Raw genomic sequence first — 13,323 nt, forward strand, 5'->3', positions numbered from 1 at the left:
TTTTTTAAGTTATCAAATTATGAAAGTACTGTATATGACAGGACTAAAAAATCAACCTGGAAAACATAGCTTTTCCACAAAGTAAATTTGTTTGCTTGTTTGTGTTGGCAGAATATGTCAGTACTTATGTTCTTACTGGCACAAAACTGAAAATTATACAGATAAAATTTAAGAAACCTTTCTGAATTCACATTTCAAGATCTCCGAATTTTAGTTAATTCTTAATTTTTGCTTTTTCCTTCCACTGTCAATTAAATAAATTATATATACTATTTATTTTTGTTATTTTTAAATCCTATCCTAATAGACAATACTGGGATAATCATTTATACTATGAAACTGTTGAAAGATTTTATAATACAAAGTGTTCTACAACAGACAAAAATATTGAAACCAAAATATTGTTCAAAACTTGAGGTACTGTATGTGCTTCAGGGATTCAAAATGAAGTATTGATTATTTATCTTTTCATTTCAGTTTTCTTAGATTAAGTGTCTTATTTCTCAATTCCAGGAGCTGATGCTGTGGAGGCCCAGTGTAAGAGATTTGAAGTGAGGGCAAGTGAAGGTGAAAAGGTGCTGTTTTCTGCAGATGAAGATGAGATCATCATTGGAGCTGACAGACTCAAAGTAACAGGTAGAGTAACAATCAGGTCTCTAAGCAATATTTGTTTGTATTTTTAATAACCCTAGTGATAATTTTACTTAATGAACTCTCTCAAACTTTCATAAACTCTTTTCCCCATGGCAATGAATGGGTGTATAGGGACAGATTCTTAGCATTAGCAGGGAGTGTTTGAGCTGTTCAGAATAATCTAGGATGAGCAACCAACAGGTGCTGCATAATGTCATGTATGAAAGACATTTTCTAATGCTCAGAATAGGATGACCAGATAGAAAGTGTGAAAAATCAGGACAGGAGGTGGAGGGTAATAGGCGCCTATATAAGAAAAAGCCCTGAATATCAGGACTGTCCCTATAAAATTGGGACACCTGGTCACCTTAGCTCAGAATGAATGTCTTTGTGACCAGAGTTGAACTTAGAATGATGTTTATATGACCACAAACTGTATACGTTTCATTTGTAACAGGGATGATTTTATATGTCGTCATTAATAAAGCATTGATTTATAGTACATGTGCCATTTTGGAAGGTTTTACTTACATAATGCCCCCTCCTAATTGTGTAAGAGCTGCCATTACATAGTATGTTTTGCAGTCCTTCTGTCATGAAAATGTCAAATCTAATTTCTGTATGGCCAAGTAGTACTCCACTAAAGCAGGCTCACCTTGAATTTGAGAAGGGGAAGCCTATTTCTGAGCTGAACCTTAGTCTGGTTAATAGAAGAATTAGAAAGAATTCTCACTTGGGAGGCAAATTACCCAGTTTTGGGCAAATCTGTAAGACGTGTACTATCAGTGTAAAATAGATTACCACTAAAGCATCTTTATGCATTTCCTGAACATCAATACCTAGAAGGTGCATCAATGCATTATTATATACTTGATTGTAGTGCTGGGTGAGCCTTAAAAGGCTCAAATAAGCTAGGTTTAGTTTAGATAAGCATCTAAATTTTCAATACTTACAAAAGCCTTATCTGAACTAGAGCTGGGTCTGAATTATGAGGTTCTAATCCAGAGTCAGATACAAATCTGAACTTCCCCACAATTCAAGTATGTTTGGACATGAGTACCAGATCAGTCCACATTTAAGAGAAGCTTGAATTACAAAGTTCAGATTACGATTCCACTTCTCTAAAATTCAATGGGATGGTTCTGTTTTGAGCCCATATTTAAGTGGAGCTATCTGAACCTCTTTTGTCTGTAAAGTTAAGCTGTAAATCCCTTGCAACAATAGGCTTTTTGTGAGATTTTAGAAACTACTACTTCTTTACAGTCAGGCCAGATATATCAAAATGGTTTTCTCATACTATTCTACTACTTCTACTTCCAGTCTAGACTGGATCCAGGAAATCCAGAGGCACAGCCTGGGAGGGGGAGGGGGGGAAGTTAACCAAACTTTCTTTTTAAGTATCAACAAAGATGTCTGTTTACAACAATATTGATAAATAGGTAAAGAATTATTTTTTTATTCACTCCTGTTCTTCCATTCCTACCTGATCTCTACTTATTTTTCACAGCCCACACTTTTCTTCTCATGCTGATACTTCATAATCAAAGGCTTTTCACAGTAGACAATTTAGAAATGCCGTCCAGTGAAGTAGCATTAATTCCATCTGTTTACAAGGATGGGGGAGGGGTTCTTTATTGCTTCAGAGGAGCTCTTCACAGACAGAAGTTTTAGGAGACTTTTATCACAATAGAGGAGACATCGAAAGAACATTAGAAGAAAAAGGCAGAATCATCCTGGAGCCCCACTGGGATCCAATATCCAAGTCAGATTGTTAAATATTCAGACATTCAATCTTACACAATTGACACAAACTTTCAAAGCAGCTATTAAAAGTGAACAAAAGAAAACACGTCTGACAAAGGACATAGAAAGTGCTACAGTTGTCACCATTAGGGAAACTAATTATGTGCTGTAGATGTGATATATCTTTTGAAAGACTTTGAAAAGCAATTTATTGTAAGTTAACCTTAACTTCAGTTTATATGGCTACATTTTCAAAGTGGCTGAGTCTAAGCAGCTCCCATTGACTTCAATAAGACCAGTAGGGAAAATCAGGCCAATAAAATTGTTTGTTGTGACAAAGAAAAGGATTTTTTTCTTAATTCATGAAAGAAACCAAAGTGTATATATCTAATATTAAGCAAAAAAACAAGTATAGGTTTTAAAAAAAAAAATACTGAAGATTTTACCTTACCCACAAAGGCCAGGAAAATTTGAGTTAATGCTGCTTTGACACCTTTAGCTGAGTTTCAGGGATTACTGTATATATATGGTCCTCTACCACAGGATCTCATGATATTAGAATGAATTGAAGTAGCTATGGCCTAACTTTTATTTGTATATACAGTGGCTGGTAAGTGCAAACTAAGCCCTGGTCCTGCAGTCACTTATGCACAGGCTTAGCTTTACTCATGTGAACAGTCCCACTGAGTTTAATGGGAACTACTCACGTGAGTAAAGCTGAGCATGCGTGTAAGAGTCTGCAGGGTGAGGGCCCAAGAGAATACTGCATATACCTATCTACTGGTACTTTACGCAATAGAAAAGTTCTCAAGTTTCACTGCTTTATGAACTAAGGGCCAGATTGATAAACATACTCATCAGCTCCAATTGTTTTCAGTAGGAGCTGCTGAGTGCTAAGTACATTTGAAAAGCTGTCCCTAGGTATGCAGGTGGATCTTCTCTGGAACACAGGTGCAGATTCACTAAATGATCATAGTGAATGAATTTATAAAGCAATATAGGGGTGTGCAAATGCTGGAGACAACCTGGGTAAATTTGGCCTGTTTGTTTTTATTTTTGGAACAATCTTTTTGATTTGTGGAAGTTTGGATATATTAGAGATTGCTAGAGCAGGGTGAAATTTTTCGAAAGCATAGTTTATTTGCTAAATAAATGCAGTTTAGTCAACCTGAAACTATTTGTGATTTTGACACAAATTTGCTGAACATTTTGGGCCACGGAAAAAAAAGGGCTAGATTCACAAAATGGCTGGAGAGGAGGTGCCCACCTTATAACTAGGTTAAAACATTCACCTAGGATGTGGGAAACCCTGGGATTTGAACCAACATCTCCCTACTTCCAGGTGAGTGCCCTAAACAACAGATTATAGGCTATTCCGGGCTCTATACTTTCAACAGAAGAGACCGAAAGCAACTCAGCTTATGTAAATGATTACATATTCTTTGGAGCAGGGACTTGAACCTGGACTTCTCACCTCTTAGGTGAGTGCCCTAGCCACCATATGATGGAGTGTCTGTCTGTCCGTCCATCCGTCTGCTCAGCCCGTCCCCCCGGACAATTCAGCTATTTTATATAAAGTGGAAGAACTTCTGCGGCAGAACTTGAGAACTCAACCCAAGAATAATATATAGCCTGCTGGTTAAGGCATTCACCCTGAAGGAAGGAGGCCTACCCTCCCTCTTTGGAGCAGCGATTTGAATCCAAGTCTCACCTAGCCCTTTAAAAATGCTTGGAAACAAAACATTTCAGGTTGAACAACATGCATTTTTTGGCCCAAAACAAATGTTTTTTGATTCACTGAATTTTTGGATTTGGTTTGGTCTGAACTGATTATTTTTTTTCTCAGAGCTGTCAGTGAAATGAAAAATCAATTATTCTCCAAGCTGTGGAGATGAATGGTAATTGTACAGTACTAGTCATTGATGGAAAGTGTTAGTAGAGCATTTTCTAATGCAGGAGAGTCCTTGCTGTTGCTATGGTGTCTTTTAGCATCCAAGTTATTTACTGACGACCGAAATTTTCTGCTTATGTTTTTTTCATTAAAGATGAGTATTCTTGGGCTTTTTGCTTTCTTTGGCTGGTATATCTTGGCTGGGTGTAGCACCAAACTCCAGACCTTAAAGTGCTGCTATTTACTAAATATATTATCTCTAGTTCCCATTGCCTCCTGTGCCCTACCTTTCTCAATGTAAGGACAGAGCTGTGCGAAATATACATTGAAGTGCAAAACTGGTTAAAAATTGTGTATGTATAGATAGGTGATTGCATTTATTTGCAAACTTAAAAACTCACCTATTCCTGTTAGAAAAAAATCATTAAGGGTACCACACTGTACACAGAATCTTCCCATTTTCAGATGTTAATACATGAGTTTTTAAGAGAAATTGGGCCCATTTTCAATTTAAAAAAATAGTTTGCACCAGAACATGCAGCAGTTTGTATTTTCACTTTTTTTAGTTTAAAAAAAAAAAGCCATTTTGTAAACATTTCACAAAAAGCAAAATGTGTGCATGGAAATCAGATAAAAGGAAGCGAAGCCTATATATATATAAAATGATGAGGCCTAAATTAGCTGTTATCATTCAAGAACAAGATTTTGGAGTTTCTCTGAAAACATCCATTCCATGTGCAATGGCAGTCAAAAAAGCTAACCGAATGTTAGGAACCATTAGGAAAGGGATACATCATAAGATAGAAAATATCATAATGTCACTTTAATCCATGATATACCCACACCTTGAATAGTGTGTGCAGTTCTGGTCTCCCCATCTCAATACAGGCATATTAGAATTGGAAAAGATACAGATAAGGGCAACAAAAATGATTAGGGGTATGGAGCAGCTAACATATGAGGTGAGATTAAAATGACTGGGATTGTTCAATTAAGAAAAGAGATGATTAAAAGGGGGTATCAAATCATGAATGGTGTGGAGAAAATGAATAGGAAAGCTTTATCCCTTCATATAACACAAGAACTAGGGGTCAGCTGATGATGACGATAATCAGCATGTTTAAAACAAACCAAAGGAATTACTTCTTCACACAATTCAGTCAACCTGTGAAACTCATTGTCAGGAAATGTTATGAAGGCCAAAAGTATAACTATGTTTCAAAAAGAATTAGGTAAGTTCATGGGTGATAGGTCCATCATTGAACATTAGCCAAAATGATCAGAGATGCAACCCCGTGCTCTGGGTGTCCGTAAGCTTCTGACTGTAAGGAGCTGGTTGGGACTGGATGACAGGGGATGGATCATTCAACAATTGCCTGTTCTGTTCATTCCCTATGAAGCATCTGGCACCAGCCACTGTCAGGAGGCCGGATATTGGGATAGATGGACCATTGGTCTGACCCAATATGGCTATTCTTATGTTTTGAAGATCACTCTTTTACAGTTACTTCCTGACTAGCCTCATTAAACTGATGTTAATGGCCCAGAAATTTAGGGTCCTATAATGTAACTAGGATTAAACACTGACTAGAATCCAAAAGCTTTTGCTGTAAAAACTCTGGGTACCCTTTTATGTTAACTCTTTAATCAGCTTATAAGAAAACAAAAATATCCTCTATATTGGGATTTTAAAATATCAATTTAATTACCTTCTCTAAATGGGTTACACAAAAATCCCTGATTTCCAAACTTCTAGATTCCCTGAAAAGAAAATGGAGCATGTGCTATGCTGCAGCCAAACCTCAAAGCGGTAGCAAGTCGGATAAGCTTCATTACTCACTGCAGACCAAAACTGAGACTATTGATCCAGGAATGTCAATTAGAGAAGAACTAAATAGTTTGTACCAACTGTATGAGTCTTCATGTAGACTCACGGAAAGTACTAAAATCTTGCCAAAAGAAAAAAAAATACACTTTCTTCATATCACAGGTCTTTGAGTTCTGACCAAGGATTGTGTTCTACTTTTAATTTTTTCAGAAAAACCTGGTGACGTGATAAGTCTCTGTGGGTTGCATCAGTCAATTTACATTACACTATATGACATGATATGACTGATGAAACCTGGCAAGGTGTCACAGTGCCAAGCATCAGATAGAAATTGGAAGAAAAAAAGTATTTTTCTCAAGACAGCATTTTCATAACCACAGTGCCTTGGGGTGGTATGTAGGGAAGAAGATGAGGGGAAAGCAGGACTTTGAAAAGCATGAATAAACAAACAGTGAACAGAAACAGAACAATATTTCTGGATGGAAAATCTGACGTTTTCAAGTTACAGTAATTCAGGATTGATATTACAGTGTAAACCAGATTTTGTTTTCCTACTTAACTGTGGCCTAGAGGTCTCTCTCAGGAATCTCCACTTTATGAATGAACCCACTACATAGTCAGCAACTTTTGTCAAGATTCTTCTGAGGGCTACACCTCTGATGAGTTGCAGAAAGCCCCAGAACCAAACTCTGTTTCTTCTTCTCCCTTTGGATACTCAGGAAACATTGGTGCAACACAGCTTACAATGCAACCTAGCCAATTTCTGTCTTTAGAGATCTTGAAATATGAAGCGTGAAGTAGAAGCTACAACACTTGTGACACTTTTATTTGTCTATCTAGAATGCAAGGAATCTTATTTTGTGCAAGAAAAGTGTGGCAGCAGCACACTGGTGAAACCAGCCATTGAGAAAATGAATATACATACTTTCAGGACTAGCAAGACCTGGAGGCAGAAGCTGTATTTTTGTTTCCAGAAAAAAATAGAGTTATAGATTTCCCCATTAAGGAGCTTCATAGCTAACCTTGAAATTTTATAAATATTATATTAAAAGGTGAGCATAGGAGTTCCAGTTATTTTGCCACTAAAAATAATGGAGTCACCATAGCCATTGACACTTTACCTTATGAGAATCTCACTAAATAATGAAAATAATTCACACCCGCATTGCGGAGGTGCCAAAGTTTAATTTAAAAATCTTGATGATATAGGGTTTGCTGATATAATTTATACAACTTCTATTTCTCTCTCATTCCACCACCATTTTCTGTTTGTCTTTAAATTGTGTTCGTTCTTTCCTACTTTATCACACAAAGGGAGAAAAAGACTGTGCATGTTCTGAAAGCTTGCATTCTTGTGACAAACTTAAAACTTCACATCTTCCTTTTTTATTTTAAATTGTAGAACATCAGCCAACCAAAATCACTCCTTTTCAAATTTTCTACAGAGACTTGCCACCTTTCTGGGGGCCCCTAAAACATAACAGTCTTGAAGTTACTCCTTCAAAATTTCACACAGGTCCTCACATTATGAAAAGTACAACATGGGATTTAAAAAAAAAAGAATTCATAATAAATCATTCAGCCTCTGATTTCTCAGTCATAACTTATATTTCACTACAGTGTGTGACAGAACATCGAACCTTTGTGGAGGACTGCTGTCTTTCCTAGCCCTGGGACTCCTGTTGCCAGCCTTAACACATCCCAGGGAGGCTGCAGAGGAAGAGGGGAGTGTGGATATTGCCAAGGGGCTGGGAAGTAGGGCTGAACAGTAGAGCTCCCAGCTGACTCCATGTACCCAGTTGTTACCCCAAGAACAGATTCAGGGGTCCCAGGGCAGCCCTCCTATTGCATACATCCAGGTTCTCGAGATGTTGAGCTATCAATCTGTTCCTGCAAGGTGAAAGGAGGGGATCTGTCCTAGTAGAATTGCCAGGGTTTACCAAGGATCTCCCTATGCCCTTCCAGAAACTCCTCCAAACAGACTAGATCTGTTCACACCTGGGAGGAAACGGATACAGCCCAGGCAGTACTTTTCCAAAACAACGTATTTTCTTTATTTAGTGTAACCAGCCTTTCCTAAAACAATTAATCTAAACCCATATTAAAACACAAACATAAATCCCTTAGCGCAGGTATATAAGTTAAAGTTATATATATGGTCTTATACCTAAGACCATACTGTCATACAGCTGGAATGGCTTAAGTGACTATGTTCTGCACATGGTGATCAGTCATATGTAGGACACTAACAGCAATCTTAATAAACTAAACTTTATGCATATAGAACAAGGTAACATTCATAACACAAACACACGTCTTTATTAGCCCAAGCATATACATTTATTAACCTTATTTCTATTCTATATCCTATACTATGGCTGACATGCTTATTCTCCGTAGCATTCTTTCCCTCTCTCTTAAGGATCCTTCTGCTTTGTCTCAGGATCCTTTTCTGCTCTGTCCCAGCAGCCTGCTGCTGTTGTCACTCTGCAATTGCTTCTTTCTTCAGGTCTTCTTCCTTGCTGGTCTTTGTTTTTGTAGGTTTCTCTGATCTTCTCCTGCTCCTACCTGATTGACTTTTGTCTGCCTGCTCTCTGCCTTATATACAGTTTTTGGTTTGCTCTGATTGGTTATTTTTCATCTATCATTAGCATACCAATCCTCCAATCACCTTTAGACCTTCTTTGGTTGGTCCATACTTATAGCTCAGTGACAACTGCTAAAGCTTGCTGTCAATCAAAGCTGTTACACAACAAGTTTTAAGTATTATGGGATGTTACTATTATGGTATGGTGACCGTCACCTAGTTTTGGACTGAGTATGCCTGTATGATCCCTCCCTACAGTTTTGGAGTCACCTTTACCTGACCTCAGTCCACACCCTGCCTACAAACCTCTTAGTCATAGGCTGAACTGCTTGGAAATGCCGAGTCACTGTCCTTGGCTGTGCGCCAACATTGTGTGCACACTTACAATTATCAAACTTTTAAACTATAAACAATTACCTTATTTCTTTAATAAATAGTGTGACAGGGTCAGGCCAGATGGCTACAGGAGCGTGATCGAAGGTAGATATATTAGCCCCAGATTAAGCAGGTCTCTTTTCCCTGAGTAAGATAATGGGCTGTTCCAGAACAATCAGGAAGTTGCTGGAACCAATTAAGGCAGGCTAATTAGGACACCTGGTTTTAAAAAGGACCTCACTTCAGTTAGTGTGCGCGTGGGAGGAGCTGGGAGCAAGAGATGCAAGAAGCTGAGAGTGAGTAGGCGTACTGCTGGAGGACTGCGAAGTACAAGTGTTACCAGACATCAGGAGGAAGTTCCTGTGGTGAGGATAAAGGAGGAGTTGGGAGGAGGCCATGGGGAAGTAGTCCAGGGAGTTGTAGCTGTCACGCAGCTGTTACAACAGACACTATAGACAGTTGCAATCCACAGGACCCTGGGCTGGAACCCGGAGTAGAGCTTGGGCCTGGGTTCCCCCCATCCCCGTCAACTCCCTATTTGAGACAAGAGGAGGTGACCAGGACTGTGGGCCCCACCAGAGGGGAAGATCCCTGGCCTATCCCCCGACCTACTGGGTGGGTCAGCAGAGACTGCGGGGATTGTTCTCCTCCTTTTCCCCATGCTGGCCAGTGATGAGGTTAGCTGAGTGAACGGCAGGTTTGAGCCACTAGCAAAAGTGGCCAAACTGAGGGTTGCTGTGAATCTCTAAGGTGGGCAAATCCGCCAATAAGCGCAGGACCCACCAAGGCAGAGGAGGAACTTTGTTACAACTGGTGTCAGAAGGGGGATTTGGTGTGCACAGCGCGGTGGAAGAAGGAGGGTGATATTTAAAAAAAAAAAGGGGGGGGATCCACCACAATGGATGACGTAGTGCGGGCACTCATACAAGCCACAGCTGCCCAGCACGAGGCTACCCATTTCCAGGCAGCCGCCCAACGGGAGGCAGTGTGGTTGCAGCAAGAAACTAATCGCCTGCTGATGGACCAGGCTGCTCAAGGCCGTGCTATGTTGCGGGAACTGGTAAACCAGATAAAGACCCTTACAGAGCTGAACCGTGGCCATGATGGGACGCAGATCATACGGGCCAGCAATTGGCTGCAGAAAATGATGCAGGAAGATGATGTAGAGGCATATCTCCTGGCCTTTAAGAGGACAGCCCTATGGGAGGCTTGGCCTCGAGATCAGTGGTCTGGCATCCTCACTCCATTCCTGTGTGGGGAGGCCCAGAAGGCCTACTATGATATGTCTGAAGAGGCTGCGGCAGACTACCCCCAGCTGAAAGCAGAGATCCTGGCCAGATCTGGGGTAACAACCGCAGTGCGGGCCCAGCAGTATCATGAGTGGAGGTACCAGGAAAACAAAACCCTGCTGTCCCAATTATATGACCTTATTCATCTCACACTAAAGTGGTTACAAACCAAGTCCCAGAGTCCGAAGGAGATACTAGAGGTTCTGGTCATCGACCGGTACATGAGAGGACTACCACCAGACCTTAGCACCTGGGTAAGCCAGAACGAACCCTCCACCTATGTCAAGGTTGTCACACTTGTAGAGAGGCGAAGGACGGCAAGGAAGCTGACCCAACCAGTTAAGGAAGAGGCACCCTAGGTTAAACTAGCAGCACCAAGCCCCAGACCTCGGGCAACTGGGCCACCAGGAGGGCCCAGGTGGAAAAAGAGAGGGGCTGAAGGCCCACTGGAGGCCACAAAGAATTGGAGCACTGAGGGGGAAGAGGATAGTGTCATAAGATTGCCCAAAACAAGAGACCAGGGAATGCCTAGGGCCCCATACAGATGTTATGCCTGCGGGGAGTGGGTACACTTAGCTGCACAGTGTCCCAATGCCAAGGAGCCTATGCAGTGTAACCTGGGGAACTGGGCAGACCCATGCTCCCTAATCCACCTGGTGGGGGTCGCACTAACCCCGCATATGTACACCAGACCAGTAAAACTAAATGGGGCAGAGACCATGGCACTGGTTGATTCGGGGAGTGCGATCGTGCTTATTTCAGGGAAGCTTGTGAAGCGTAATCAGATGCTACAGGCAAAGCACACAGGGGTGACATGCGTCCATGGGACAATTAGTTACTACCCCACCATCCCAGTAAAAATTGAAATCCAGGGGAACACCACTGAGGTAGCAGCAGGTGTAGTCCCTAAACTCCCATACCCGGTACTCATAGGGAGGGACTTCCCAGGATTTGGAGACTTACTCCCAGTAGGGGGATTGGAGAAGGGGGGAAACCTTGAAGTTAGTGAGGCATCCACAGTAAACTGTCAACCCCCAATCTTCTCTGAAATATCCCCAGATTTGTTCTCTACTCCCAGGCAGGGTAGAAAGACGAAAAGGGAAAGAAGGGCAGCTAAGGCCTTGGGGACCCGGATCCTGTCCCAGGGACAGAGGGTTGCCCTTGTGGGCAGGCAGACCAGGGTAGCTGGAAAGGAGGCTGCCCAGGAGGAGGAAGCGCCCAAGCCTGATCCCCACCCTAATGTCTCTGAACCAGGAGATGCAACAGAGACTGGCCCCCTAGAGCTCGGGCAGATTAGCCCTGGGAGAGAAAATGTTGGATGGGACCAAGCTGAAGACCCAAGGTATGACAACATTAGGAAGGAGGTGACAGAAATAGATGGGGTCCCTGTCGAAGGGAAAACCTAGGGACCAGGACCCTATTTCATAATGAAAAAGAATCTCTTGTACCGGGTTGCACCAGTACAGGGGCAGAAGGCACAGCAGCTTCTAGTACCTCAAAAACACCAGAACACTGTATTAAGCCTTGCCCATAGTCATCTTTTGGGGGGGCATTTGGGGGGTAGAAAAGACCCTGGCACAGGTCCTACGATGGTTCTTCAGGCCCAGAGTACATGAAGTGCGGAGGTACTGTGCCTCCTACCCAGAGTGTCAGCTGTACAGTCCCCGTCCTCATTTGAGGACACCTTTAGTACCCCTTCCCATCATAGAGGTCCCCTTCCAGCGAATAACCATGGACCTAGTGGGACCCCTGGAGAAGACGGCTCGGGGCCACCAATATATACTACTCATTCTGGATTATGCTACTCACTACCCAGAAGCTATCCCCCTGTGGAACACGGCCTCTAAAACGATAGCCAAAGAGCTGGTGGGGATCTTTGCCTGAGGAGGCTACCAAAGGAGATATTAACAGACCAAGGAACCCCATTTATGTCGAAGCTAATGAAGGACCTCTGTACCCTGCTCCATATACATACCCTGAGAACTTCAGTCTATCATCCGCAGACTGATGGACTGGTAGAAAAGTTTAACTGAACCCTCAAGGCTATGATAAGGAAGGTGGTAAGTCGGGACGGGACGGGACACCCTATTACCTTACCTTATGTTCATCATCCGGGAGGTACCTCAGGCCTCAACTGGGTTTTCCCCCTTTGAACTATTATATGGGCACCACCCCTGTGGCATATTAGATATTGCCAAAGAGATCTGGGAAGAGGAACCCAATGAAGGGAGAAGTATAATTGAACATGTATTGCAGATGCAAGACTGGATTACCCGGGTCACCCCTATTGTATGGGAACATTTGAAAAAGGCGCAGGAGGACCAGCGAATCCATTACAATCGCCAGGCAAAAGTCCAACAATTCCAACCAGAGGATCGGGTGATGGTGTTGGTACCCACGGCAGAAAGCAAGCTTTTGGTCCAATGGCAGGGGCCCTATGAGGTGTTTGAACCTGTGGGGGAAGTAACCTACAAGGTGCAGCAGCCAGGATGCTGGAAACAAGAACAGATTTATCACTCTTAAAGCCTTGGCACCAGCGAGAGGCATGTGTAGTGGTCCAAGAGACCCCTATCCAAGGGAAATAACCTGCAGGAGAAGATCAGGATATCCACTGATCTGACATCGAACCAGAAGGAGGAGGTAACTGAGATGATCAACCGATACCAGGACGTGTTTTCAACCAAACCAGGCCGGACCACCGAAGCATATCACCACATTATCACAGACCCTGGGGTAAAGGTAACTTTAAGGCTCTACCGAGTACCAGCGGCAAAAAGGGAGGAGATCAAGGCAGAGGTAAAAAGAATGTTGGAGCTGGGAGTCATCAAAGAGTCCCACATGCAATGGTCGAGCCCGATTGTGTTGGTACCCAAACCTGATGGCACCACCGGGTTTTGTAATGACTTTTGCCAGCTGAACAAGATATCCAAATTCGATGCATACCCCATGTCATAGGTTTCACCCCCACTCTGAACTT

At 42.1% G+C, this 13,323-nt stretch overlaps 1 protein-coding gene across 3 annotated transcripts in view; it reads left to right on the plus strand.

The window, feature by feature from the left end:
* The window catches only part of SGCZ (sarcoglycan zeta), a 410,351-nt gene that overhangs the window by 316,402 nt on the left and 80,626 nt on the right, over positions 1-13,323 (plus strand). For 2 of the 3 annotated variants that reach the window (XM_065405277.1, XM_065405275.1), the window contains one exon: positions 514-636. The exons of the other annotated variant lie outside the window; for it this stretch is intronic. In XM_065405277.1, the coding sequence (XP_065261349.1) occupies positions 514-636 (123 nt within the window). The remainder of the gene's footprint in view (positions 1-513; positions 637-13,323) is intronic. 3 annotated transcript variants of the gene reach the window in all.

This window comes from Emys orbicularis, chromosome 5 (genome assembly GCF_028017835.1).
Source record: "Emys orbicularis isolate rEmyOrb1 chromosome 5, rEmyOrb1.hap1, whole genome shotgun sequence".
Classification (NCBI taxonomy): Eukaryota; Metazoa; Chordata; order Testudines; family Emydidae; genus Emys; species Emys orbicularis.